This window comes from Brassica napus, chromosome A1, assembly GCF_020379485.1.
Source record: "Brassica napus cultivar Da-Ae chromosome A1, Da-Ae, whole genome shotgun sequence".
In the NCBI taxonomy this organism is placed as follows: domain Eukaryota; kingdom Viridiplantae; phylum Streptophyta; class Magnoliopsida; order Brassicales; family Brassicaceae; genus Brassica; species Brassica napus.
In genome coordinates, this window is record NC_063434.1 from 19244558 (window position 1) to 19272236 (window position 27679).

At 35.1% G+C, this 27679-nt stretch overlaps 2 protein-coding genes across 2 annotated transcripts; one reads left to right on the forward strand and one right to left on the reverse strand.

The window, feature by feature from the left end:
- The first annotated feature begins 2436 nt into the window (after nucleotides 1-2436).
- On the forward strand, nucleotides 2437-8128 carry LOC106451342 (protein NRT1/ PTR FAMILY 4.3-like). Its single transcript, XM_013893265.3, has 5 exons — nucleotides 2437-2735; nucleotides 3016-3233; nucleotides 3579-4022; nucleotides 6154-6281; nucleotides 7135-8128. Exons 1-5 carry the CDS (start codon nucleotides 2576-2578, stop codon nucleotides 7967-7969), a joined length of 1785 nt encoding a protein of 594 aa, XP_013748719.2. The 5' UTR covers nucleotides 2437-2575; the 3' UTR covers nucleotides 7970-8128.
- Nucleotides 8129-26099: 17971 nt separating this feature from the next.
- On the reverse strand, nucleotides 26100-27203 carry LOC125575758. Its single transcript, XM_048734836.1, has 2 exons — nucleotides 26990-27203; nucleotides 26100-26680 (listed from the first exon to the last, which is right to left on the reverse strand). Exons 1-2 carry the CDS (start codon nucleotides 27201-27203, stop codon nucleotides 26100-26102), a joined length of 795 nt encoding a protein of 264 aa, XP_048590793.1.
- Between the last annotated feature and the right edge of the window lie 476 nt (nucleotides 27204-27679).

The window sequence follows — 27679 nt, forward strand, 5'->3', positions numbered from 1 at the left end:
GCTCTAACAAAGAATCTTATTCGTCGTTATATACAATGTGATAATCATTTTCCTAGATGTGGAGAGCCTGATGAATCTATGACATGCTATTTTTAAATGTTAACCATCTGTACAAGCATGGGCCTTATCGTCTACACCTTTGAACCCAAACATTTTCTTTTGGTTTCGAGTGTCTACACAAATTTTGATTACCTCTTATGACGGAAAAATAGAAATGAAGATACGGTGTTAGATAGATATCCTTATCCACTGATAATTTGGTATCTCTAGAAAATTCAAAATGATAAATTAATCAAAAGAATCGACAAGGAGCCATCAAAACTGATTGATATGCGGAAGGAGCCCTATGTTTACAAAACATTTGTATGGTGGATGGTTCATGAAATTCTACATCAATATAGTGGGTGTGGATGGGTTCGAAAAGACACTCCTGGATAAATTCAACTTATAGGTACAAAGAACCAAAGAAGATGAGTCTCCTCTCTGCATTTAGAGTTAGAAGCACTAGGATAGGCAATAGAAAGTATGCTACGCTATTCAACATGTCAAAATTTTGGAACGAACTACAAGAATTTGATATCAATGATTGGAAAAGCATAAATCATGGCATAACATATGTTGGAATGGCCTGAGCCACCGACTTGATCAAAACCTCTTTTATTCCTTTCGAATCAATTTAGCCGACCAAGCATTGACACAAGCATTCAACTTATCTCTAACAAAGGGAAATACTCATCGTTTTGAACACATATTTTCCGGGCAGTCCTAGATACATTCCACCTTCCTTGTGGATACTTAGAGTTGCTTTAATAATGTTTCTCTCCTCGGGAGGGACTCTGCTGCCAAAAAGCATGGAAGATTTAGACAGATTCAGTTGTTGACCCGACGTTAAACTATATTTGTTAATAATTTTCATCAACTCAGCACATTGTTGGACATCTGCTTTACAGAAGAAAAGATTATCGTCTGCAAAAAGTAGGTATGATACTGTCGGATTTGCTCTTGTAATTTTGATTCCGAATATACGTCCTTCAGTCTCTACCCATTTGAGCTGAGATATCAAGGATTTGGTTAGGATGATAAAAAGGAAGGATGATAGTGGATCCCCTTGCCTAAAGCCTTTGGTGGGTTAAATAGAGTTTTTAGGTTCTCCATTCAAAAGTATCTTATAAGAAACTAACGAAATACAAAACCTAATCCAAAATATGTATTTTCTGCAAAGACCATTTTAAGCACTAGAGCCTTAATAAAATTTTATTCCACCGATTGTATGCTTTATTCGTATCATTCTTAATTGCAACATATTTGGCCTTACAGGTCGGGTTAGTACGCATGAAATGGAAAATCTCCTGGGCAACAAGGGTATTGTCTAAGATCAAGGGTTTAGCCACAATATTATCATGAATTTTTAAAAGTATTTAACCTTATGACTTGTCTTAGCATAATCACTCTTATTTCATTAAATAGTATGACATCTAATCAAATATGACTAAATTGCATATTATATTTATCTAAACAACATGTTAATTTTTTCTGAATGCATCACATGGATAAGTTAAGATTTGCTTTTGACGCCCAACACAACCGAATGCATTTTGGAACAGATAGTAATAATCCAGTTGATCATGCGAAATGTTGTATACTTTTTTTCATTTGAAATGGTCATTTCAAAACCAATTAGATCATATCTGCAATGGCAACAATTATAAATTGTAGACGGAATAATTCAACTTTCATATCCCAATATAAATGCGAGTTATTTAACCCCTGAAATACCACGAATTGAAATTGTTTCATTACTCCAATTATTATTTGTCTTGGCTAGAATTTTATATTTGTAGGTTGTTTCGGAACTTTTAAGATGTTTGTCATAAAATGGAAGTGTTTAATAATGTGTGTCATGTATTTGGACCTAAATAAAGTGTGATTAGACAGTAAAAGAAAAACAGAGTATGTAGCACATAACACAAAAGCAATACAAAATATAATTAACACAAACCTTTATCAACAAATGCACTACGACCCTTAAAAAGTCCACTAAATTACACCCAAATACTTTAAACATGCACGATAGTGAGACGTATCATGGAAATTCATATAAATGACTTTAACTTTTGAATCTTCATATATAACTTTGAAAAAGTTTATGAAAGTAGCATGACCAACAAGTAAACATCAAGAAGTATAATGCATCTAAGCATCACGTATGCCCATCAGCTTCACAAATACACACATATATACTTTATAACATTCCGAAATTCAACTGACAAATGGAATATTTGTGGTGGGATAGAGATCCACGTCTTTTGAAGAAAGTGCGTGTGGGGGTTAACTGAGAGACGCATGGCGTTTTCGTTTCTGCCTAGAATCTACATTTAGTTTTATATGTAAGGCCAAAAAGTCAACGACTTTGGCTCCCTCTCTTTATCTCTACTTATAAATTGAAGGGCCAATCACATTTATATTTGTCCTAAAAAAACTAAAAACAAACCAATCTCTCTCGCTCTCTCTCTAGCATAGCTAAAGAAGAGATTTAGAGAGAAAAACTTTTGATTGTCTGCGAGATTTGTTAGGGATGGAAAAGGGAAACAAAGAAAGTAAGAAATGGGCACAAGAGGAGGTTAGTAATGAAATAAACAATAGGGAATTGGCTGAAGAAGAAAGTGTTGATTGGAGAGGAAGACCTTCCAACCCTAGCAAGCATGGTGGAATGAGAGCTGCTCTCTTTGTTCTTGGTATAATCTCTCTCATTCCCTCTCCCTTTTCTCTCTCTCTCTCTATCTTACCTTACAGATACTGGTTTAGCGTTAAAGTTTTACAGCCAGTGATAATTCATTGGTTTTAGTTTTTTGGTCCATAGGCACTCGACCTTATCCAACCTTTGGTCCCACTGCTAGAATTCTTTTTTTTCTTTTTTTTTTTTTGACGTCGCTGCTAGAATTCTTTATTCCATGGTCAATGTAACATTTTTCATTATATTATCTATTATTGATTCCTGTTATTGTTTTTTTGTAGGATTACAAGCCTTTGAAATAATGGGGATAGCAGCAGTAGGGAACAACCTCATAACATATGTGATCAACGAAATGCATTTCCCCTTGTCTAAAGCGGCCAATAGTGTCACCAACTTTGTTGGTACCATCTTTATATTTTCTCTCCTCGGTGGCTACCTCTCCGACGCTTTCCTCGGCAGCTTCTGGACCATCCTCATCTTTGGCTTCGTCGAGCTTTCTGTATGTTCACTTTCTCCTTTAGTTCTTGAAATATAAGTATAAATAGATCTATGAGTCCATGGCTTTCAGTCAAATAAAAATCCAAACCACCTTTAGTTCTTGTATATATGATTTCCATACACGTAAGTATTTACATGTAAGAAAAAAGTATTTACGTGTAAAAAAAAAGAAAAAAGATACGTCCATGTAAGATGACTTTTTGTGTCTGCTCTCCATTATATCAGGAAGTATTAACTATTTATGAAAATCTCACCGTTACAAAGAAATAAAATTTCTTGACCATTCTGAAAATTTTAGTTTTTAAATTACTGTTATTTAACTCTGTATTGCCACGTGCCTTCTCAGGGTTTTATACTACTATCAGTCCAAGCACATTTATCTCAACTGAAGCCACCAAAGTGTAATCCACTGATAAACCAGAGCTCATGTGAAGAGGCAAAAGGTTTCAAGGCAATAATTTTCTTCACGGCACTCTACTTGGTGGCTTTAGGAAGTGGCTGTGTGAAACCAAACATGATAGCTCATGGTGCGGACCAGTTCTCTCATCAATCGCATCCTAAACAATCTAAACGACTCTCATCTTACTTCAACGCCGCATATTTCGCCTTCTCCATTGGGGAGCTTATCGCACTCAGTCTCCTGGTTTGGATTCAAACTCATTCTGGCATGGACGTTGGATTTGGAGTCTCTGCTGCAGCCATGACTATGGGCCTCATTAGCTTAGTATCCGGTACAATGTATTTTCGTAACAAACGTCCACGTCGAAGCATCTTCACTCCTATTGCCCAGGTAAGTTTTGTTTTCTTTCTTCTAATAATTCGACCCTACGAATTAATAAAACAGAAATAATGATTCATTTTAGGATAAGAAAATAGAATCTCCAAAAACTAAAACTCGTTAAAGTAATCAAACTTTTCCGTAACAGAGAATTAAACTATATCTTTTTATAAGCGAATAATACTTCTTTTTTTTTTTGCTAAAACAATAATACTATCTTTACTAATTGAGATTTATCATAGTTCTAACGGTAATTATTTATAACTAGCAGTCACTAGATGAACCTAAATTTTTTTTTTTCTGTCAACCTGAAGTTGTTTTGGAAAAACTGTGTTGAACAGGGAAGACATATTCATTAATTATTATGGCTCTCTAGTGTAGCTGTATAGATAATCCGTAGCTAATTTCACTGCAAGACATACTCTTTATTATTATATGTCATACAAAATCATTTCATTGTATATTTTACCTACCAAAATAGTTATGTTCTGAGAAACGATATAATTCAATAAGCGAAAATCTGATGAGACGTATTTTGTTTTTCAAATCTGTCCGCATGCATATATATACGTAAGGTCCATCGAAGTTGGATCCGTGAGTATATGTTATGTTTTATATCTAATCTATTAAAAAGGAAGTACAAAATTAAATTACCCCTTACTTTTCCACAATATTTACACTGCCTTGCCATTGACCTATTAAATGAAGCTATATTTATGGATACTTTATTTTTACGGATTAATTATATGTTAACAAAAATATATTCTTGCTTTAAAGTCCACGTCTCCACTGTTTACTTATTTATTTTTTATATTAAAATATATATTTATGTCATTTACAAAGCACAAACGCTCCATACATCAAAAGTAGATTGGTTATATCATTATGTTTGAACCTCTTTTCCTATTATAATTTTATAAACCATAGAAATCAATGTATAATAAACATTTTTCTATTTAATTTATGCAAACCATACCAATATATATTTAATATAAAAGTTAATATTTACAATTTTGATACTAAATTATTATCATCATACACAGCATTTTGAGCATCACCGCACCTACACTTGCGGAAACAAACCAGTCCAAATTTAAAAATATAAATTATTAAATCTTTGTTAGTAAACATGATCCTACTTACAAGCGATATTTGATATGCATATATTCAAAATCTTTACTATTTAATCATTATGAATATATAGAAAATCGTTTTCATAAACTGAATATTTTTAATTGCAAAAAATCTTTGGTTAATCAACTAAAAATTTGGAAACCGATATATGCACTGCCAAAATCATGTTACCTAATATATCTTTCATATAATTAGTTACAAGAATCATTCCCGCCCCTAATCTTACGGATCAATCAACATTTATGTTTAACATCTACTTTATTAAAATAGAAAACAATTTTGGATTGATTTTTTTAAAAAATTAACATCTACTGTTTAATTCAGAAAATTAATTTTCTAGATATTTTATGCATAAGTCTTTTTTTGTAAATTTTCGTTTTGTTTATATGATATCCAATAAAATCAGTCATATAATTTACGGTAAACGCAAAAAAAAATATTTAATGTAATTAAACACATTGTTATTTTTTAAAATGTTATATTAGTACACACATTACAAATCATGTATAACATTTATGACAAACAAAAATTAAAAAAAAAATTGATACCCGCTCGAGCGGGTCAAGGTCTAGTGGAAATTTAAAAAACAATCACGCCAATATAGTTGACTTTTAAGTCTCTACTGGATAATGATTAAAATAAACCATTTAAATTAAGTTGATTATAATTATTACTATTGCAAAGGAATAGTAACACTTTATATAACTGTTTGGCCCATGCTGAGTCATGAAAAGGGGAAAGCTGATGGTGATGGTGAATGAAAACATTATTTTCTTGTAACAGAAAAATAAAACATTACAATTGTTTGCTTTTTGGTTTATCATATAATAAATACAATGGTACAATCGTGCGTTTGAAGAAAAATTGAAATCCACTTCTATATTTGTTAACCAATCAAAGAATGGAATACAATACATTTGCATAACAATATATATACATCGGAAAGCAGTATTAATAATTATTCTTTTGATAAAATTATTAATAATATGATGTGGTTTCTGCATTGCAGGTTGTTGTGGCTGCCATACTAAAAACAAAGCTTGCGTCTCCCTCTGACCCAAAAATGCTTAATGGAGGCCATCGTGTAGCAAACGACGTCGTAGATTCCTCCACTTTACCATACAATCCTCGCCTCAGGTCATACATTGAACTCACTATTTCAATTTTTGTTTCAGAGATATTTAACTTTAATAAAAAGACTTTGGCCGTGTGTTACACTTTCGTTTTATTACATGTATTTTTTTTCAAATAAAACCGCAACGTTTTTGGTTTACATAAAAGCGCAATTTTAAATTTTGTAACTAGGAATTTTTAAGTGTTTTGATAAAAATCATTAATAAATCCTAAAGTTAAACATAAACGTTTATCCACACTTTACATAAACTACAGATGTGCTTTTGTAACATCTATTTATCTATACTATTATTTGAGAAGTGATTTTTCGCATTCAGACACTCACATTAAAAGTTAGTCTAGTTAATATTGTTTTTGCCTTTAATGAATAAAATATATAAATTAATTAAAAATAAAAACAAATTTCAAATTTAATTGATAAGATAATTGTTTAAAATTATTAATAGTAAAAGTATCCAAAATCTTAAAATATATTTTAAAAAAAAATAATTCCTATATATATTGTTTTGTTAATCAACAACTAAATGTTAATCAAGTAAATTCTTAATTTTATATAATTAAAAAAAAAATATTGAGTGATTTCTAAGATTTATTTATTAATAAAGAATATAGTGTATAAAATAAATTTCAAAAAAATTTATAATACGTAAAAAGTTTTAAATGAAAACATAAATAATAATTTATTATTATAGTTTTTATTTTGTAATTTATGTATTAATAAGTAATTATAAAATGTTTATGCCTGCATGTGACGAAAAACCTAGTTTAAATATTTTTAAGAAAAAAGTCGAATGCAAACACAAATGTGCATGAAATCAGTAAAAAAAAATATTAAAATTGTATATCGTATGGGCAGGTTCTTGGACAAGGCATGCACCAAAATCCAAGACACAAATACAAAGGAAAGTCCATGGAGGCTTTGCACGGTAACCCAAGTAGAGCAGGTCAAAACCCTAATTTCACTTGTCCCAGTCTTCGCAAGCACCATCGTCTTTAACACCATCTTAGCTCAGCTTCAAACATTTTCGGTACAACAAGGAAGTTCCATGAACACTCGTCTGTCAAATTCCTTCCATATTCCTCCGGCTTCACTCCAAGCAATCCCTTACATAATGCTCATCTTCCTTGTCCCTCTCTATGACTCTCTGTTCGTTCCTTTTGCGAGTAAGCTGACGGGACATAGCTCAGGCATTCCTCCATTGACTCGGATAGGAGTTGGACTGTTCCTCTCCACTTTCTCCATGGTTTCAGCTGCCTTGCTTGAAAAGAAACGAAGAGACTCTTCGGTTCTTGACGGCAGAATCTTGAGTATCTTCTGGATCACGCCACAGTTCTTGATCTTTGGGATCTCCGAGATGTTTACTGCCGTTGGATTAATCGAGTTCTTTTACAAACAAACTACAATGGGCATGGAGTCATTCTTGATGTCTTTGACTTACTGTTCGTATTCCTTTGGTTTTTACTTTAGCTCGCTGCTCGTTTCGCTCGTGAATAAGATTACTTCCACGTCTGCTGACTCCAAAGGGTGGCTCGGGGAGAACGATCTGAACAAGGACAGACTCGATCTGTTTTACTGGCTTTTAGCGGTTCTTAGTCTACTGAACTTTATTAGCTATCTCTTTTGGTCTCGTTGGAACATTAAGTCTTTGAGAAACAACAACTCTAATGTGGTGGGGGATGAGAAAATTTAGCTTAATGCATAATGTGTAGTGCAATACATATCATACATATCCAGCATATAATTAATATGAATACATTATTATGTTAATCCTTTGCTTTTGTAGTCCACCTCTCTCCTTGTACTCTTTTTTTCTAGAAGCTCAATATGACATTGCCTCCTCTTTGTTTTCCATAACGTGTTTTATACATGTTAGATTATTATGTTAAATAGAAATCCAAAACAACTTTTAGGATTAAAGTTATCATATTTAATTAAATCGAGTTTGGTAACACCATATAAGTGCTTAAAATTAGTCGTTAACATGATTTTTTTACCGAAAGGTAGAAGATCATATTTAAAAGTTACACTGTTACTCTTATGAATGCTGTTAAAAAAACAACCTCTTATGAATAAATAAGAAATTAGAAAAGCAGGATATATCTATTTTCTCTCACTGACATCTCTATATGTACATGATATATATAATATGTATATTAACACAACATATAAATTTCATGTTATATGAATACAATTATGAGCAAATTATTAAAATATATTTGTATTATTATTTCATGACTAATATGTATATACAAAAGGTATATATATTTTTTTTTTGTCATCAACTTTTACAGACTCATATTGACTTTGTAAACTAAACTGAGTGATCTGGATCCATGTGAACGATAAAAGAAAATTAATGAGGATGTTTGGTGGTTTCATGTGATATTTGGTCTTGTTCCAAAGCAAATTAACTTTTTAATATAGTTTCTGTTAGCAAGCTTTGAATTGCATATAATGAGGATGTGTGCTCGGATGTTCAGTCTAGGGTCTTGGAACTTCGAATGGCCATATATAGACATCAAAATAATTACAGCTCATCAAACTAGATAGTCGGTGCAAGAGAGAAAGTGATTAGAAATTGTATATATTCATTAGGCTACCAGCCATTAAGTCTCATTTGTGCGATTCGTGTGATATGATGTAAACAGTTGTGGGTTAATTCCGACAAAGCCACCATTTCTACTCCTAAACTCCGTTTGATTTTGAAGCTCTGTGTTTTTACAAACTTGATTTCCACTTGTTTTTGGTAAACTGTTCTTTACTGATAGATAAAATTTACAGTTTAACAACTATGCCCATTTGTATTTTATGTTTGTTTAACAAATTACATATACTTATATCGCTGTATAATTGAATATATCTTGTATTTTTATTTTTTATGAAAGCCAAAATAATTCGACCGTAAGACTATCTTTTACTCTCATTAATTTTCAGACTGTATGACCATACAAGTCGACCTAGCCTAAAGGCTAAGCAAATCTAGGAATCTAATTTTTCTCCATTCTAGGTAACCAAACTTATTAAAGTTTTAACTGGACTAAATTTGTATGGGAATGGTATAAGGATAAAAATACATCGAATGTTTAACACTAAAATATTACGGAATCATTGTCACAGTACACAAACAGGAAACACAACACCAACATTTTCTTTCCCACAAAAGTAATCTCCGTAATTTAAAAAAGAGAGAGAGAAAAAAAAAAGAGGAACACGATGAAAAGTGATGGATTTGTCATTTGTCTTCAATGATGTTCTCAATTTGGACACAATCTAATAGTAGGAAACATGTCTGAAACATGTTTTGTGTTAAAGATTGGCTCCTCCTCCCTTTAGACACTATGTATCAATAGTTTCTCTATATTTAACGGTACTTTACTCAGTAGTGGTTAAAATGTTTCATCAAGTTGTTTCCCATTTTTATGGCATTGGTACAATCTTCCACTCAATACAGTTCTTCAACTCTGGAGTTATTACAAGAAGTGGGTTTCATAATTTGAGATGCCTTTCTACAATTTTCCTGCCGCTCTTGAGTTTGTGAAGTGCGAATTTTATTATTTGTATAGTAATATTTTCTTTACGAGCGAATTTAACAGTGAATATCCCATCTTTAAAGTATGTCTATAAGAACATAGAGACATCAAATCTTCTGGAACCCTAATGAATCATATTTTTATTTACGGGATTATGATATTCTCCAATAAAATGTACAGTTAATGAATTACTCCCAAAGTAACTCCATATATCATATATTGCCCGTATATGGAGTGTTACTAATCTAATCTTTCTAATTGTTTACCATGCGTTTGATGTTTATATGTACATAATTAAAGAAAATTTTATACAATCTTCATTTTTTCTTCTACGATTAAGATGTTTAGTGAATCTGTGATGCTCATTTAGCAACTTGCAATAGTCCTTAGCTTTCAGTATGTTGTTTGATTGGATTTTACATAATAGTGATAATACATTGGAACATGATACTTTGACTTATCACTAATATCAACGATAAATTTTTGTGCTGACCCCAAAAGGTAATGATGATTATGATAGCTGATTTTTATGTATTTACATATGTCGACTGTACGCACTACAATAAAGCAGCTGATTTGCCAAGGTAAAATTTATAAGGGAAGTATTCCACGCAAATTCGTGATAGATCTCTAAGAAAAACATGACCCATGAGTTCCAGAAAAATATCAAGAGAATTTTTTTTTAAAACGTTACATTCTGTTTTTTTGTTTAAACGGAATGGTCATAAAGTCAAACATAAGTTTATTTGGGCCGTAATTACATGCAAACCCAACTTTAACCCAGAAGCTCATTTGTGTAGAATTTTTTTTTTCACTATCAACTAAAAAGCTTAGTTATGTTGAAAGTTTATAGGTTAGATTTAAGAATTAAACAAAGTAATATAATTAAAATTAGTAATACCAGATAAATTACATAACAATTACTAAGAATAAAATTTTGTAAATTTTGAACTCATAAACAATTTCTATGAGTACAAATAAGTATATTTTAAAACATTAAAAAATCAACAAAATTGTTAATAGATTAGATTATCTTATATAAAATACATAATCTTATAATAAACAAAATTTGACAGAATTTTTAAAAAGAAACAAATCCCGCGCTTTGAAAGCACATGTCAATATCACTAAATTTTAATTATATACCATATAAAGTGTTGGGGTCAAAACCGGTCACGACGGAATCAATGCCTTAAAGTTCTCGGAAAAACAACTCTCGATCGATCCTTGAAAATTAGACATTCCCGGAAAACGGTTAATCAAGTAAAAAACATTTTTTTCGTGGATGCGAACCGAGTGTCGAGAAGAGGATCAGTCTGGATGAGGTCTCAATCGTAAGCAAGGACCGACCACCTCGCCCTAGGGGGATGACCGTCTCAACACGGGTCATCTTTCCCATGGCCAAGGACGACCCACACCGAGGTCACCTCGCCCATGGGCGAGGACGACCCGCACCGAGGTCACCTCGCCCATGGGCGAGGATGACCTGCACCGAGGTCACCTCGCCAATGGGCGAGGACCGATCTCCTGTCCCGAAACCGTGCATCCTCGTCTAAGTTCCCGTAACACAATCCACGGGCCCTTGGACGCAATACCCATGTCTTGTCTCGTATAGGGTTATCAAAGAAAGACTTCGAGAAAAGTTATAAAAACTTGGTCGTCGAAACGGATTCCTGCCTGCTGTATAAAACGGTTATGGTTAGTTTAAACACCAGTTGCCTTAACTATACGGGGAATTGGAATCCTTTCGGAAAAACCAACGGCTGTTTCTTAGGAAAAATTGTAAAAACGTCCAAGTCCCAAAACAGCCCAAAAAGGGCCTGAACCGCGGCTAAACGGCCCACTTACGATTTTAGAACAGGATTGAGCCCAAGGCTGATATGTGGGTCTATTTTTTATTCACAGGAAAAGATAAATGTCAAGTTTTCGAAGATAATCATAAAGGGTGACGAAAAATGGAAAAGCCCATCTCGCGACGAATCCGGCCCAGGAAAAGGTGCAAACCGACCTAGAGAGAGTATATAAGGAGGGCTTAAGGCGAGGAGCAAGGGAGAGCTTTTTGGGAGCTTTTAAAGAGAAAACTTAATACTTAGAGCAATTTAGGTATTTTTCCGTTTTTACTATCGAGCTGCGACTCTACTATGTTAGAACTTAGGTGGCTAGACTAGCGAACGTACCGACAGCTCTCGAAGCCTAGGATCTTACCTGTTGTTCACGCTCAAACGCGAATTCGGAAATAAGACCTCTTTGTTCTCTTTTCGCTCTTTTACGATTTATTACTTTCGACTCTTTCATATTGATTGTGTTGTGCGTGGCCCAGCAGATAACCGGGACCTTCAGGGAAGGCTAGGTTATCTTGGCTTTCCTCCAATTAACAAATCTCGACGGTGTGAATTCCGGTTCCCACATAAAGTAAATAAAATGTTTGTTTTGATTTAATTACCAGAAACATGACCGTAAATAAATGAAATGTCTTGGTTTTGATTTATGTGCATACGCTAATGTATATATTTTTATCGATACAAAATATTTTTTTAAATAGGTCGTTTTTAATATGTTATTTGATCCTCATAATCCCAGAGATACACTTTCTTCAAATCGAAATGATTTTAAATATTGGAAGCACTATATATATATTATTTCATTCAGATTAAATATTTTAGTCTTGATTTTTATTCCTAAATTTTTTTTAGTGAAATATCATGACAAGATTTCGATCACCTCTTTTTGAGTTTGTTCGAAGAATGAGAGATTTAATTGTTCTTCTCATTTTTGTTTCTCCCTAATACCTTATCTAGCTGTTATAATTGTAAAAATGAGAGATTTGAACTATTTACTATAACTTTTCTTGTTTATCATTTAATAAATCAAACAGCTCTGAAGCCAATCACATTGAGTTGTAGATTGATATAGTTAACCTTCAGTGCACTTATATATAATATATAGCTAGAGTTGAAAGTCTTAGTTTATACATAGTTTATATATATATATATATATATATATATATTATCGATATACTCTTAAGTAACTAAACCTCAAAAACGTAGGTTAATAAAATAAGTAATTTGTTTTATTGTTCAAAAAATAGATAATTTTTAAACCGAATAGGTGAATATATACTAAACATACATTTATATTTTGAGTTTGCACTTATATTTGATAACAGCTTGATATATTAAATTTGAAAACTAACCTCTGAATAGAGTTTACCGGTAATTTTCTTCAAAATTTTAATTCTTAGATATGTATCTGGAGTGGAACTAACTTTTACAGGTGTCCATCTTCTTAAATTGACACTTATGTAATTCACCGAATTCACATAAGAAATTTAAAAAGAAAAAAACTCATATCACTAACACAGAAATGAGAACATAAGCACGATTTTATAGAGGTAGAAAATTAAATCACTTATTCAGAGTCAATAGTAAACAAATCGATAGCAGAAAACCTAATCTTCTTTTGTCATTTTAAAATTGATATTGCCTATCTTGATTTTCTGATTTGTGTTAATCGTACAATTTAATTCTATTTTGTGCATATGAAGTCTTAAAAATAACTAAAATGAATTTTAATACGTTAAATTTTCAACGACGATGATATATGTAAGAGACTAACATCAGTATTCGTCATTTTACAATCGATAAAATTTGTAGTGTTGCAAAATGTTAAAATCATTTAATGGATAAACATTAGTATAAATAATTCAGTCGTTATCATCTACTTTGTTATAGTAAAGAAGAAAAAAGAGATACTGGTGTGTTTTATTCTATGAGTAATGAGTATTTTATATAGGATTACAATAGTTTGGAAACAAAGTCTAACTTGAAAAATAAGTAAAGCTTGGAGAATAAGTACATCTAAGACTCGTTATAAACTTATAATATGCATCAACACAATATTCATAACATTTCCCTTTAATGTATATTATGCGCGTGAGATGCTGCCTTGTTAAAAACCTAACCAAGAAAAGTCAAATGGGAAAAACCTTTAATAAATTATTAATAATTTTTTATCTAACCATAATTCAATAAATAATAAAACAGGGGGAAAGTGTCTTTTTCGATCCCTACTATTCTTGTCGTGCCTTGTTATACCCAAACAATAATACTGACTGTTAATAAATTTTAGATAAAAATTAAAGATGTCATCTAATGTGTAATAAAAAAATCCTCTAAAACGTCAAACATAAAAAATGGAGGAAGGATTATATATAATTATGCTAAATCAAAATATAAATATAATCAAAATTTATTTTGCGTATGTCTTTTGGTTTTAATAAATGACCTTCTAAAACTGTTCATACAAAAAAAAATATTTTATTTTTTATACAAAATATCATTGATTGTTCGCCTAACAACAACTCAAACAATAAGAAAATAAATTTATAATATCAAATCATCATATAACATAAAAGTTAATAAACTTTATATTAAAAACTGAAACATTATCTAATTTGAAAAAAAATACGGAAAATTACCACAAATACCACATTCATAGTACCACATTTCATGTATATACTAATCACTTTTACCCTAACTTTTAATGAAGGGTAGAAAACACGTATACCCTTAACTAATCTAGACTTAGGGTTTAGAGTTGATGGGTGTGGTAGATTTTTGGAATATGAAATTTAGGATTCTAATAACTATATTAAAAAATACTTAAAAAATATAAAAAAATTTAGAAAATAGTTTCAAACATAATTTTTGATTTTCAAAAAGAAAATTTGAAAAAAAAATCGAAAAAAATTCGAAAAAAAATTATAAAAAAGTCCGAATTTGAAAAAGTATAATTCGAAAACATCAAAAAAATATTTTTTATTTTTTATTTATTTTATTTTATTTAAATAATGATTTATTATATATATATATATAGAGAACAAGTGTATAGGAGTCTTTTGCCACTTAATGGAGAATGTATTTTTGAAAATGTCCATCTAGTGGTGGTAAAGATAAAAAGTGCTACTATGAAAGTGGTAAACATGAAATTTTCCCAAAAAAATAAATTCTTCTAAAACGCAAAATATTAAAAACAGATGAAGTTTATTATAAGTGTTTTCTGGTCTAGTATTAATAGGTCCTATATGTTTACATTTTTGTTTAGTTATGAGATTATAACTAAAAGATGCCTAATCTTACAAAAATAAAGGGGAAATTTCATGTTTACTACTTTGATGGTACCACTTTTCATCTTGACCACTATTAAAGAGACATTTTCAAAAATACCTTCTTCATTAAGTGACAAAAAACTTTTATACCCTTGTTTTCTCTATATATAATAAATCATTATTTAAATAAAAAATAAAATTTTTTTTTTTATGTTTTCGAATTATTCTTTTCCAAAATCAAACTTTTTTATGATTTTTTTTGAATTTCTTTTTTCAAAATTTTTTTTTGAAGATCGAAAATTTTGTTTGAAACTATTTTTAATTTTTTTAATATTTTTTAAGTATTTAGTTATTAGAATCGAAAATTTTCTTTTTGAAATCAGAAAATTATGTTTGAAACTATTTAAAAAAATCAAAAGTATTTATTTATTAGAATCCTAAATTCTATATTCCAAAAAGTCTACTCCACCCCGCAACTCTAAACATTAGGTCTAAATTAATTAACCTTGTGGGTATAAGTGGCTTTTACCCTTCATTAAAAGTGAAGGTAAAAGTGATTAGTGTAGACATGAAAAGTGATACTATGAATGTGGTATTTGTGGCATTTTCCCAAAAATAAATTGTATTATTGAGTTTCTCTGTTGTTGCTTTTTTTAAAGTAACAAATCACGAATTGTTTTTGCAAATAATAATGAATATTATCAGTACAAAAATTTAAAACAAATTTCACAATTTATTTATAAGATTTAAAAAGCAATATTTATAATTTTTAAAAAGTAGCTATGACATTTTAATTATATATATTAGTAGTGTTTTACGACAAATAAAAGATTTTGATATCATAATATTCAATTTTATTGATAAAATTTTATGTTTAAATCCAAACATATGGTTTTCTAAAAGGGAAAGATTGTTTTTTTAGTCACACATGATAAAAACATATATTGCTATGATTATTAATAAATGTAATGATGTATGAATGGTCTTAATAAGATGTTTCAAATCCATATCTTTCCAAAGTCAATCTACCGCTAAACCATCTCTGTTGTGGTTTTCGATTTCATTTTCCATCTACATGTTTTGACCTACTAACAATAATTTGATATAATGTTTGTATGAAACTATTGATTATGTATTACCTAAATAAAATAACATTGGTCTTTGGAAAATGTTTGGAATACAACTTTTCTTAATTTTGGAAGAGAAACTCTTGGAGCCTATATGGATATTTTGTCTACCATTATTGCTGAAATTTTTATTGCATTATATTTTTTGTAAAAAGCTAATTTATGTAGTGGAGATGTCACATGTTTACCGTCGATGAAGAGAAGAAAAAGCACTACATTTGTTAATTTTTTAGTTTAACTTAGGGATTAAAGAATAAATCTTAGCTCTCATAACCCTAGCCACCGTCTTTTTTTTTTTGGTTGTTCAGTCGGAGACTAGCCGCTGTTCTTTCCGCCACCTAACTTCTCACAGCGAGATCTAACAATTACTCTCACCTCCTCACCATTTTTCATCTCCGTCATCTCAGTCACGGCGGAGATACCCCATAAGACCCGTCGTCATCTCCAACAGAAGCATTCAATACACAAAGGAGCCTCTTTCCTCGCCATCAATTCCATCGATTTTGCTTGGAGAAGAAGCCTCTTGCCCTTGTGAGCAACCTACATCCTTTTTGACAGAGATACCCAATTGTAAGTAACTCTGTATTCAGATATTGTCTTGGATGGATTATCATGTCCATTCCCTCCACATTCAACGGACTTTGATAAACCTTCTATATTATTTATCCTCTTACGCAATATTTCTTCTCTGGTCAACCATGGTGGAGGAGGATCTAGAACTGTTTTTCCCCGTGTAAATGCTTGAGTGTTTTTCCTGTAAGGATGATCTTCATCTAAAAACCTTCTGTGGCAATCAAACCAACTATTTTTTCGTCCATTACGTAACCAGAACGCACCTGTCTCATCTTGACAATATGGGCACGCCAACCGACCATGCGTCGTCCAACCTGAAAGCATCCCATACGCTGGAAAATCGCTTATCGTCCACATCAACACTGCTCGCATTATGAATCTTTCTTACCTTGAAATATCATATGCCTCCACACCATCCTTCCATAAACTATGTAATTCTTCAATCAAAGGCTAAAGGTAAATATCTAATCTTTTTGTTGGATGTTTGGGCCCCAGAATTAGCACCGAAAGGTAAAAGAATTCTCTTTTCATACACATTCCCGGAGGCAAATTGAATGGACTTACAATAACGGGCCAAAGGGAATGTGCTTCGCCATTCATACCAATCGGATTAAACTCATCTGTTGATAAGCATAGATAAATATTCCGGCTTTCAGCAGCAAAACTAGGATATAACTCATTAAAGTATTTCCACGCTATGGCATCAGATGGTGATGTATTTCTCCTTCCGGAGTCACATGTTCCTTATGCCACCGCATATTGGAAGCTGTCGCCTCGAGTTGGTATAGACGCTTCAGACGATCTGCAATTGGCAGGTAAAACATTCTCTTTTTTGGTTTGTTATTACCTTTTCCATTCTTCGGGTAATAGCGATCTTCTCCACAAAACCGACAACTGACCAACTTCGCATCTTCTCCTTTCCAAAATAACATACAATTCTTCACGCAAACGTCAATCTTCTGTACGGGTAACCCAAGCACTCGTGTCAGTTTCTTTGTCTTATAATATGTTGCTGGAGCTTTATTTGGCTGTGGAAGTATGTTTTTAAATACTTCAGATATCTCATCTACACAAGCTTCTGGTAGATTATAATATGTCTTCACTTTCATCATCCGCGAAGCAAGAGATCATCCGTGAAGCAAGAGACAACTGAGATATTCCCTCTGCACATCCTTCGTAGAGAGGTTGAGTGGCTGCTTCAAATGCTTCAAAAACACTATCATGATATGGTTCCGCTATGCCCATCTCTTCTATAGATTCCAGCATGTAAGGTGGCGCAATGTCTTCTTGTACTTCTGGAATATTCTGATGGTGATCTTCATAAGCATTCTAAGTAGGATTCTCTCACATTTCTTCTTCACCCGTCGAATGATTCGCCCCGGAACTCTCACCAACATCGTAGAATTTCTCTCCATGACTCGTCCAAACATAATAATTTCCCTTAAAACCGTATAAGAATAGATGTCTTGTGACAACTCTTGCTTCTCGTTGCTTCACATTTTTGCATCGAGCACACGGACACAATAAAGTTTCTCTTTCTTTGTAATCAGCTTGATTACACGCATATTGAATAAATGCGTCAATACCTCCGAGAAATGTTTCTGAAACGCAATTACTCCCAGGATCAATCCTTTGATCCATCCATTCTCTAGACTGAAAGTAGAAAGACATTTTGTTTAGAAAATTTGAGTGAAGAACAAAAGTTCTGAATGTTACGGTTGTGTAGTGTATATATGTTACAAAGTAGCCACTCTTTAGCTACGAACAATCCGCGGCTTTTTTAAAATATCACAGCCCAATCGAATCTTTCTCTGCCCCGGACTGAATAAAGTACATATAGCCACGAGATAGCCATGAAAAAACCGTGGCTGTATCTCTTTTCGTCAAACAATTTGACGTAGCAATAACTTTTTGATGTCGGCACAAAAAAACAAAACCTGGCCACTCTTTTCTTAGTGGCAAATTTGTGGCTATATTTGTTTCCACGAATACTTCGTTGCTTTTTGTGGCTAATATAACCACGCTCTTTTTCGTGACTACACCGTGGCTTTATTTAGATTTACCGTGGCTTATTTCGCCTCGTCCTTAAAACGTGGCGATAGCGTGGCTTTTATTTTTTAGCCACGATTTTGTAGTGGCACTTTAGTGGCTATGCGGTAGATTTTTACTAGTGTCCAAGATTTACCCATCTCCAAAGTCGATATATGAGATTTTATTTGGAAATGAGGCCTTGGATGTCGAAGGGCGGTCACGCCAAGCCTCTCAACCGCATCTTGGAGCTTGGGCATCACAGCTTATCTTCAGGGGCCCCACCGTCAGACAGGTTCCGATGGATTCTCTTCCTGATACTGGTAATTCAAAATTGTCTATGTCTGAAGAATGTCCGGCTTTGATGATTGATCCTTCCAGAAAGTCTCGTAAGCAAAGAGCTTACATGTCTTCCCATCAGGCTGCAAGCTTGGCAGATTCCTCAACTCCAGCTTTTGTATTAGAATATGATCTTCGTGATATCTCAAGCGAGTACCATGGACAGCGAAGATGCGGCCCCAAATGCAATCTCTGTAGGTCACCACTCCCACCTACTAAAAGATGAAACTCCAATGGTATGCATTACGCCATATATTCTTCTAAAAGGATTAAATCATCAATGCGAATTCGTTGTTGGGCAGTTCAAGAACTGCTCAACACTGCCTGGAGGGTTAATCAATGGAGTTGCTTCCCGAATTTGGGGAAATAAGTGTGAGATTTCCACTAAATAGGTTGGTGAATCTTCTTACCTCTTTCTGATCCATTCATTTCTGCAAGCCCAAGATATCCACGGAGTGGTTCACCCTATTCAGATATTCAAATACTAGGAAATGGGTGCTAGTGCGAAGAATCTGATATAGAAATGACAGCTTGATATTTGTTTCTCCTTGGAACTCTTCATAAACAATCTCACTTCCTGAAATCAAGAAAATTCCAATCTAGTTGACCCTTAAGAAAATCCCTTTTCAGCTATTTCTATTGAAGGCATTGATCGGGTTGCTTCATGTATTAGAGAACCAATGTTGACTAGAAAGTATTGGTTAGATACTACTTCTATTGGAGACTGCTACATTATCAGCTTGTGTTGAGCGCCATTCAGTAACTATCTATATTAATTCTCAGTCGAGTTGACTGCTACATTATCAGCTTATGTTGCTCAACAAGTGTTACACTCAGCTCAATACTCTCCTAAACAAAGGTACGTTATCTGCTACTCCTATAGAAACAAAGTAGATGCTCCTGCCGTTAGAGAAGTGGTGGATTAATGCCATTGAATCGTTTGAGGAATCTGCCAAAGAGATAGCCTCCTCTGACGCCAGACGCCTTGTCTCTGTCACCTCCTTTCCTGCTGGTAACTTACCCTTGGATGAGGTATTTGCCTCCTCCCTTCCACTTTTTATACATGTTCCAATTTCGTCTTTCGTCTTGGATGGACACTTCCTCCATAGAACTCGAGGAAGTTGACTCATAAAACATTCACTTAAAGCAGCAAAGTTTGAATGGACAGAGGTAGGAAAAGGTAAACAAGGTCGTGGTCATGGTCTTAAACACTAGTACCATAATCCTTGGCCTCATCACCCGATTTCAAATATTCTGCATTATATGAATGTTTCACCATGCAATCTTATTTTCTTTGGTTACAAGTGTGAATCATTTGTATCAAACTTTTGAATTTAAAAAGAAAGATTTTTTTCAAAAACAAATATATATATATATATATATATATATATACATATATATATGTAATTTTTCAGCAATTTAGTGAATTTTAAAAGCAAAACAAAAAATTAGATTTCCACTATATATATATATATAATTGTAGTTGCATGCTTAGGTATAATGGCTTTATTCCAGGCAAGTGAAGCCCAAGGACAACAAGGTTCAAAACGCTTGGATATGAAGTTCTTTTGATTAGATTTTCCATTGATAAGTGTTTGGATTTGATGAGAAAACCAAAGTAGACATGTAAGCAAGTAGCTGAAGCTGTATATCTGATCTTGCCCATTGTAGTATCCAACCATTTCCTTGTCTCAAATCAGAAACAGTAAAAACAAAAAGGTATGTCTAACATACTTTTTCCTTCAGCACCAATGTAGCTGTAGAAAGTACCAAATGGAGTCCATGGATCCCACCAAAAGAAGGTTGAATTTCCATTTCCAATTTGACAAGTCAGCAACTTCAAGGCTTCTGGTTTTAGCTCTAATAACTTCTTAAAATCCCAATAGAACCTCTAGCTCTTCTCATTAAGTGCCCAAAGGAGAGTAAGACATGTACTTAATTCTATCCAACCCTAACATAAAGAGCTAGGACTCTAAAATTCCTCATTTCCAATCCGCCTTTTTTCTTTGGAAAACAATAATCATCCAAGAAATTTTTGTCTCCGATGGGTTGCTTGAAGTACCATTCCACAAAAAAAAACTCGATAGAATATTTATCTTTTTATTACTCGTTTAAAGAGCAAGAAAGAACTGGGCTTGAAGCCCACAAGGCCTGAAATGACTGAATAAAAAAGAGTTAGCCTACAAGCCATACTCAAGAGCCGACTAGTCTAAGAGTTCAGTCTTCTAGTTATTAGTGGAATCAAGGGATCACATCTTCTAATGCTAAATGCTTGGAGCAAAGTGGCATTTCCAAGTAAAGTATACAGAGAGGAGATGGCGATAGAATGAATCTTGATTGCACTGATCCAACATCAGTTTGCTGCGACCGGAACATAACATGGAGGTCTTTTGAATATTCATTCCAAGCCCAAAAATATGCTTGAACTCTGTAAGGACTTGAAGAACTCCCCAGAAAGATGATTCAAAACCTTCCAAAGGTATCAACAAGTCATCGGTAAACATACGCAAGCTTGAGTTCTTTGCCGCCCAGATGATAGTTGACTACTCCAGTTACCAGTTGTCTTATTTAGCATATGGGACAAAACATTCATTATCATCACAAAGAGAACTGGTGAAAGGGGGCCACCTTGCTGCAATCTTGAGTTCCTTTGAAGTTTCCGGAAGTAACCTAGTTAATACTCACTGAGAACGTAGGTGTATACACACAAGCTCCAATCTTCTCAATAAATACCGTTGGAACTTTATAAGCCTGAAGAGTAGGTAGAAGGAAATTACACCCGACAGAATCAAAGGCTATAGAGATATCTACCTTTAGTGTGATTCTACTGTGGATATTGCCTCTGTAATAATATTGCCTCTGTAATATCCCTCGAGAACTTCTGAAGCTAGAAGAACATTTTCCAATAGAAATCAATCATTGACAAAGGCCGCCTGGTTGGGCAAAATGAGATCTGGAAAGATCGCCTTTAGTCTCGCCGTTATTAAACAGAAGATGAGCTTGTATATTGCGTTAATACTTGATGTTTGACATAATTATTCCTGAATCTCCCCAGCTCATGGTCTATTTTGAAGTAGAACCAAAGATGTTACATTAAGAGCGGATGGCATTAAGTGGTCTAAAGAACATAAGGATTTCTCGGGTGAAATATGCACCTATGAATTGTCAACTTGCCTTGAAAAACTCAACCGGGAACCATCAGAACCAGGGTTTTTCTTTGGGTCATTTTAAAAAGACTATTTTTATGGACTCGGTTGTAACTGGCACAAGTAGAGAAGTTAGTTGAGCAGAGAAACATTTCTTCGAGATGAAAGCATGAAAGATCTCTGTTAATTGAGGGAAATGGATTCCCTTAACTGAGCCCAAAATACCAGAGAAATGATTGACTACTAGCTCATGAACCTCTTGCAAAGAAGCTGTTCGAGTTTCATCAAATTTAAGAAGATGTTTGGTAGTGTTTGAAGTATTTCTAGCCATTGTAACCTGATGGAAAAAAGAGTATTACAATCACCATCTCCAAGCCATTTGATTCTAGATCGCTGTTAGCTAATATTTATCATTCATATGAAGGGAAAATGAACATTTTATTCCCCAACTATCGAAAGAGCCATTTCATTTCTAGTTTGTCACCCTCAGGTTAGCTTGTGGGGCTAACCAACTTGGTGCAAAAGGGTTTACAAAGGCTGTATCAGAAGCACGTGATCGGGCACCTTTTGCAAGGCTATCCGCACGAAAATTCAAAGATCTAGGAATATAAGCAACATATATTTCAGAAAATTCTTTGGAAAGAGCTTGTATTTCATCGAGTTTCGAGGCCAGAGCAGGCCAATCTTCTTTCTTTTGGATGAGTTTTACTAGTTGATCACAGTCTGTTTCAAATACCATCTCTCTGCGTCCAAAGTTCAGTATCTCTTACATTGCCCATAGCAAACCTTCAGCTTCCGCCTGTAGTGGTGATTTGATGCATATATTGGTCCTCGCTCCATACAGCATTGGAAAGTCAACGTCCATTAACACAAAGCCACTTCCAGTTATGTCTCTTTCATTTATCCAGGAAGCGTGGCATCTCCATCTGGCCTGAGCGTTTCTCTGCGGGGGACCATTCATATCCATTACCTCAAAACCCAAATCAGTCTCCAAAATCTCCTCTGCACTCTGAGCTATCCTCCAACACTCTGCTTCTTTACTTTCTGTATGCATGGTGTCTAAAGGTGAAATGTCCTTGTTGTTGAAGACCTTTTCATTGCGAGCCTTCCATATGTACCATATAGTCCATGGGAATCCAGCCAACATTTGCGGGTCGACGCCTCATTCCTTTGCTCGCCATAGTAAATAATCTATGTTTGCATAGAGAGATTGGCACGGGAACACACCCGGAACTGTAGGAACAGAGAACAAGGCCCAAGTTTGAAAAGCAGGCGGACATTTAAAGAGCATGTGATTAATAGACTCATACTCAGCTCCACAACGCACGCATGAACTGTCTCTGGTACAGTGACGAGCTTTGAGTTGGCCTGCAGTCGCTATATAACCAGAGACAGCTTGCCATAGAAAGTGTTTTAGCTTTCTCGGCGCTTGAGTCTTGCACACTGCTTTTTCAAGGCCAGTAGTGCTTGGTTCAAACATCGGTGGGGAGGCTTGTTAAAGTCGCAGGTCGCGAGCTACATTGTAACCCGTTTTTACCGTATACAGCCCAGATTTTGAGAAGTCCCAACAAAAACTATCCCTTCGACCTGTCCGGCTAATGTGGATTGATGAGATTATCGGGATGTCACCATTATCAACGAACTCGTTAAGCATCTCCATGTTCCATGTCTGTGAATTAAAGTCTATAAGATGATGTACCCGAAGATCAGAGTCTCTATGGTTATCCTTCCTAGAGGCTGCTCTAGCTGGCGTGGTCGGGAGCCATAAGTCTTCCCACACATTTGTATCATACCCGTTCCCTATCTTCTTCCTCAGGCCCTATTGTAGGATTGGCCATGAGGCCAATAGACTCTTCCAGCCATAGGACGGATTACTCGCATTGTCCACGCTCATAGGATTGGAATGACGGTAATATCGCCCTTTTAGAACACGTGCAAGTAAGGAATTTGGATACTTAAGCAGTCGCCACACTTGTTTTGCTAGCAGAGCTAAATTGAAATCTCTGAAATCTCGGAAGCCTAAGCCACCACATTCAAGTGGGATACATATCTTATCCCATGCTACCCAGTGCAGACCTTTATTATTTTGCTTAGTACTCCACTAGTATCGAGATACTGCACTCGTCAGCTTCTGCATAATACCGTGAGGTAGAAGGTAGCAGGACATAACATATGTAGGAACTGCTTGGGCTATCGACTTAATTTGAACTTCTTTTCCACCTTTGGAGAGGAGTTTAGAAGACCATGAATTTGCTCCATCGTTTAATCGTTCTTGAACGAAGCTGAACACCTGTTTTTTGGAGCCACAAATATTTTCTGGTAGGTCGAGATACATTCCCATTCCACCTTCTTGATTAATAGCAAGCGACCTTTTCAGGTCAGTTTTTAGGGACGCTATGACCTTAGAACCGACCAGAACTGAAGATTTTTCTTTATTCAGTTGTTGTCCTGAGGCTTGTCCGTAGATGTCAATAAGGCGCATCAGCTCTTTGCACTCTTCAACTTCAGCTTTGCAGAAAAAAAAAGAGAATCGTCCGCAAACAGTAAGTGCGATACAGCTGGGCAAGCTCGTGCGATTTTCATTCCATTTAATTTCTTTTCTGGTTTCGCTTGCTTGATCTGCGATATCAGAACCTCCGTGCAAAGAATAAATAGAAATGGCGATAAGGGATCACCCTGTCGTAGTCCACAAGAAGGTGTTATGTTCCCTTTAGCTTCTCCATTAATAAGAACTTGGTATGATACCGAGGAAACACACCGCATAACCAAATGAATCCATCGGGGATCAAATCCCATTTTTCCCTTGAGAATTTTGAGAAAGCTCCATTCCACCCGGTCGTTTGCTTTGCTCATGTTTGTCTTGATGGCTACGTATTTATTTTGGCAGCTCTGGTTCGTACGGAGAGCGTGGAACATCTCTTGAGCTACCATGATGTTGTATGTGATCAGACGTCGAGCCACAAAGGCTGATTGCGTTTCCGATATGAGATCAGGAAGCACTTTTTTCAATCTCGAAGATAGGACTTTTGAGATTATCTTATAACTCACGTTACACAGGCTGATCGGGCGGAACTCTGTCATAGACATGGGTCTATCCGTCTTTGGTATCAAGCAGATATTGGTATAATTCATGCGCTCATCTAGCTCTCCAGACGCAAAAAAGTCTAGTACTGTTTTAATGATATCCTTCCCTATCACCTTCCAGCACCTTTGATAGAAGAGGCTAGTCATACCGTCCGGTCCCGGTGCCTTCTTTGGGTTTATCGCGAAGACCGCTTCTTTGATTTCAGCTTTTGTAGGCGTCGCAGTCAAGAAAATACTCATATAATGGGTAACAGACGCGGTAATATAACGTAAAGCTTCTTCTTTGTCTCCTGGAACTGAAGCCACAAAAAGATCAGTAAAATAGTCTGATGCCAGTTGCTCCAGTCCATCCTCGGTTTCTATCCAATTGCCCATAGAGTCTAGGAGTTTTGTAATCCGGTTACGTGCTCGGCGTTGCTTGGTCTTAGCATGAAAAAAAATTGTATTTCGATCTCATGCTCTTAGCCATAAGGCCCGACGTTTTTGTTTCCAAAACAATTCCTCTTCTCGATATGCTTCTCAGAGCTTCCATTTCAATTCCAGTTCTTCCTCGCTTGAAAAATTATCGTCATTTTGGGCTTGTTCGAGTTGTTGCTTCAATATCTGCTTGATACCAAAGACGGATAGACCCACGTCTATGACAGAGTTCCACCCGATCAGCCTGTGTAACGTGAGTTATAAGATAATCTCAAAAGTCCTATCTTCGAGATTGAAAAAAGTGTTTCCTGATCTCATATCGGAAACGCAATCAGCCTTTGTGGCTCGACGTCTGATCACAGACAACATCAAGGGCTCGTAAGATCAGCAAATGTCGTACAGCTATCTCTCTATATGCTTCACAGAGCTTCCATTTCAATTCCAGTTGTTTTGATGGATTCCGTCTCTTCTATCGAGAGATAGCTGTACGACATTTGCTGATCTTATCAAAGAGCCGAACAGGCTGGCTGGTTTCATGATTCTCCCATCCTTGTTTGACTGTCTCTAAAAACCCCTCCTTCGCAAGCCACCTTCTATCGAACTTAAATCCTCTCCTTCCTGTCGTTTCTTTTGTTTTTATACGGACTAAGATCGGTCTATGATCTGATCCCCATCTCAAGAGGTACTCCACATCAGTGTGGGAAAAAATATGATGCCAATCCTCGTTCCCCACAGCTCGGTCTAGACGGCATTGGACCCTCTCGGATCTTGTTCTACCTGCCCAAGAAAGCTTGTTTCCGGTGTGTGGGAACTCTATCATACCACATGTCGCCAGCATATTTTGAAAGGCAAGGAAAGACGAGTCAGAACGTTTCCTCCCACCTTTCTTCTCTAAGTTACTGGTAATCTCATTAAAGTCTCCCAGCATGAGCCATGCTCCTGATCTTCTTAGGCTGATTCGCATTAGTCTCTCCCACACCATCTCGCGGTATTCAACAACCGGATCACCATACACAAAGGTCATAAAAACCTTATGTCCTTCAATTTTTGCTGCAATATCAATCATTCTTTATTTGAAAACTCAATGCTCACTTCAGCATCATCCATATAGACAAAGCAAGTCCACTGCTTCACCCCAATGGCTCCATGGTGAACAAATTATCATAACCAAATTCAAATTTAAAATCTTGCAAAAAATAAAAATTATTCTTAGTTTCAGAAAGAAAAAGAAAGCGAGGTTTAAAGCATCGATGCAACTCCCAAAGATGTTGCTTTGTCAGGTACGCACCAGCCCCCTGACAGTTCCAAGCTATTGCATTCATATATGAGTACTGGATGGTTTCTGGGACACCATCGAACCTGCTTTTGTCACTGGTTTCCTGCTTTTGTTCGGAAAAGGGTACACCTCATGGCGAGGGAGTTTTGTTGCGTTCCTGTTCTGGAATAGAGCTTCCCGGGGTGGCTTTAGCTGTTTTGGCTTTGGAGACATCCTCCCTCGGTTTGCGAGTTTCCGTGAGGCTGCTGCACCCCTGAGGTCAGGGCTTCTCGATCCTCTCTTCTTCCCCAAAGACATGGCATATGAAGCTTCATTCTTCTCTTTTCGATCTTTGATACCAGCTTTGTGAGTCTTTCCCTGAATTAACGTACATGAGCTCGGCCTTGATGACTCTTTGTTCTTCAGGGTATTCTGGGAGAGACGAGCCATCCTCCTTTTCAGCTTCTTCTGTATTCTCATTATCTGGACTTTCAAAATTCTCTACGGTTTCAAAATTCTCGTCCAAGAGATCATCATCCTCCACCATATCTGCATCCATAGAAAGATCAGCATATTCATCAATACTTTTATTAAGTTCATTCTCCTCTTTATCCACTTCTGAAGCTGTGGGCGACGCCATATTGGTTTCCTTTTCCATGCTTTTTTCTTTTATCAAGTCTGTACGCTCTCCCCCTAGTTCCTTAGGTGGTTTTTGTCCCAGAGACCCTTCATGATTCTTCGAGCCCCTTTGGAGCTCTGAACTGTCCTCTCGGGCTTGGGTCGGAGGGATCACT

Coding starts and splice junctions, on each gene's coding strand:
- LOC106451342 (XM_013893265.3), top strand. CDS start 2,576: ATGGAAAAGGGAAACAAAGAAAGTAAGAAATGGGCACAAGAGGAGGTT. Junction 2,736..3,015: donor AGCTGCTCTCTTTGTTCTTG/GTATAATCTCTC, acceptor GTTTTTTTGTAG/GATTACAAGCCTTTGAAATA. Junction 4,023..6,153: donor TCTTCACTCCTATTGCCCAG/GTAAGTTTTGTT, acceptor TCTGCATTGCAG/GTTGTTGTGGCTGCCATACT.
- LOC125575758 (XM_048734836.1), bottom strand. CDS start 27,203: ATGTCTTTGGGGAAGAAGAGAGGATCGAGAAGCCCTGACCTCAGGGGT. Junction 26,681..26,989: donor GAAACCAGTGACAAAAGCAG/GTTCGATGGTGT, acceptor TTGATATTGCAG/CAAAAATTGAAGGACATAAG.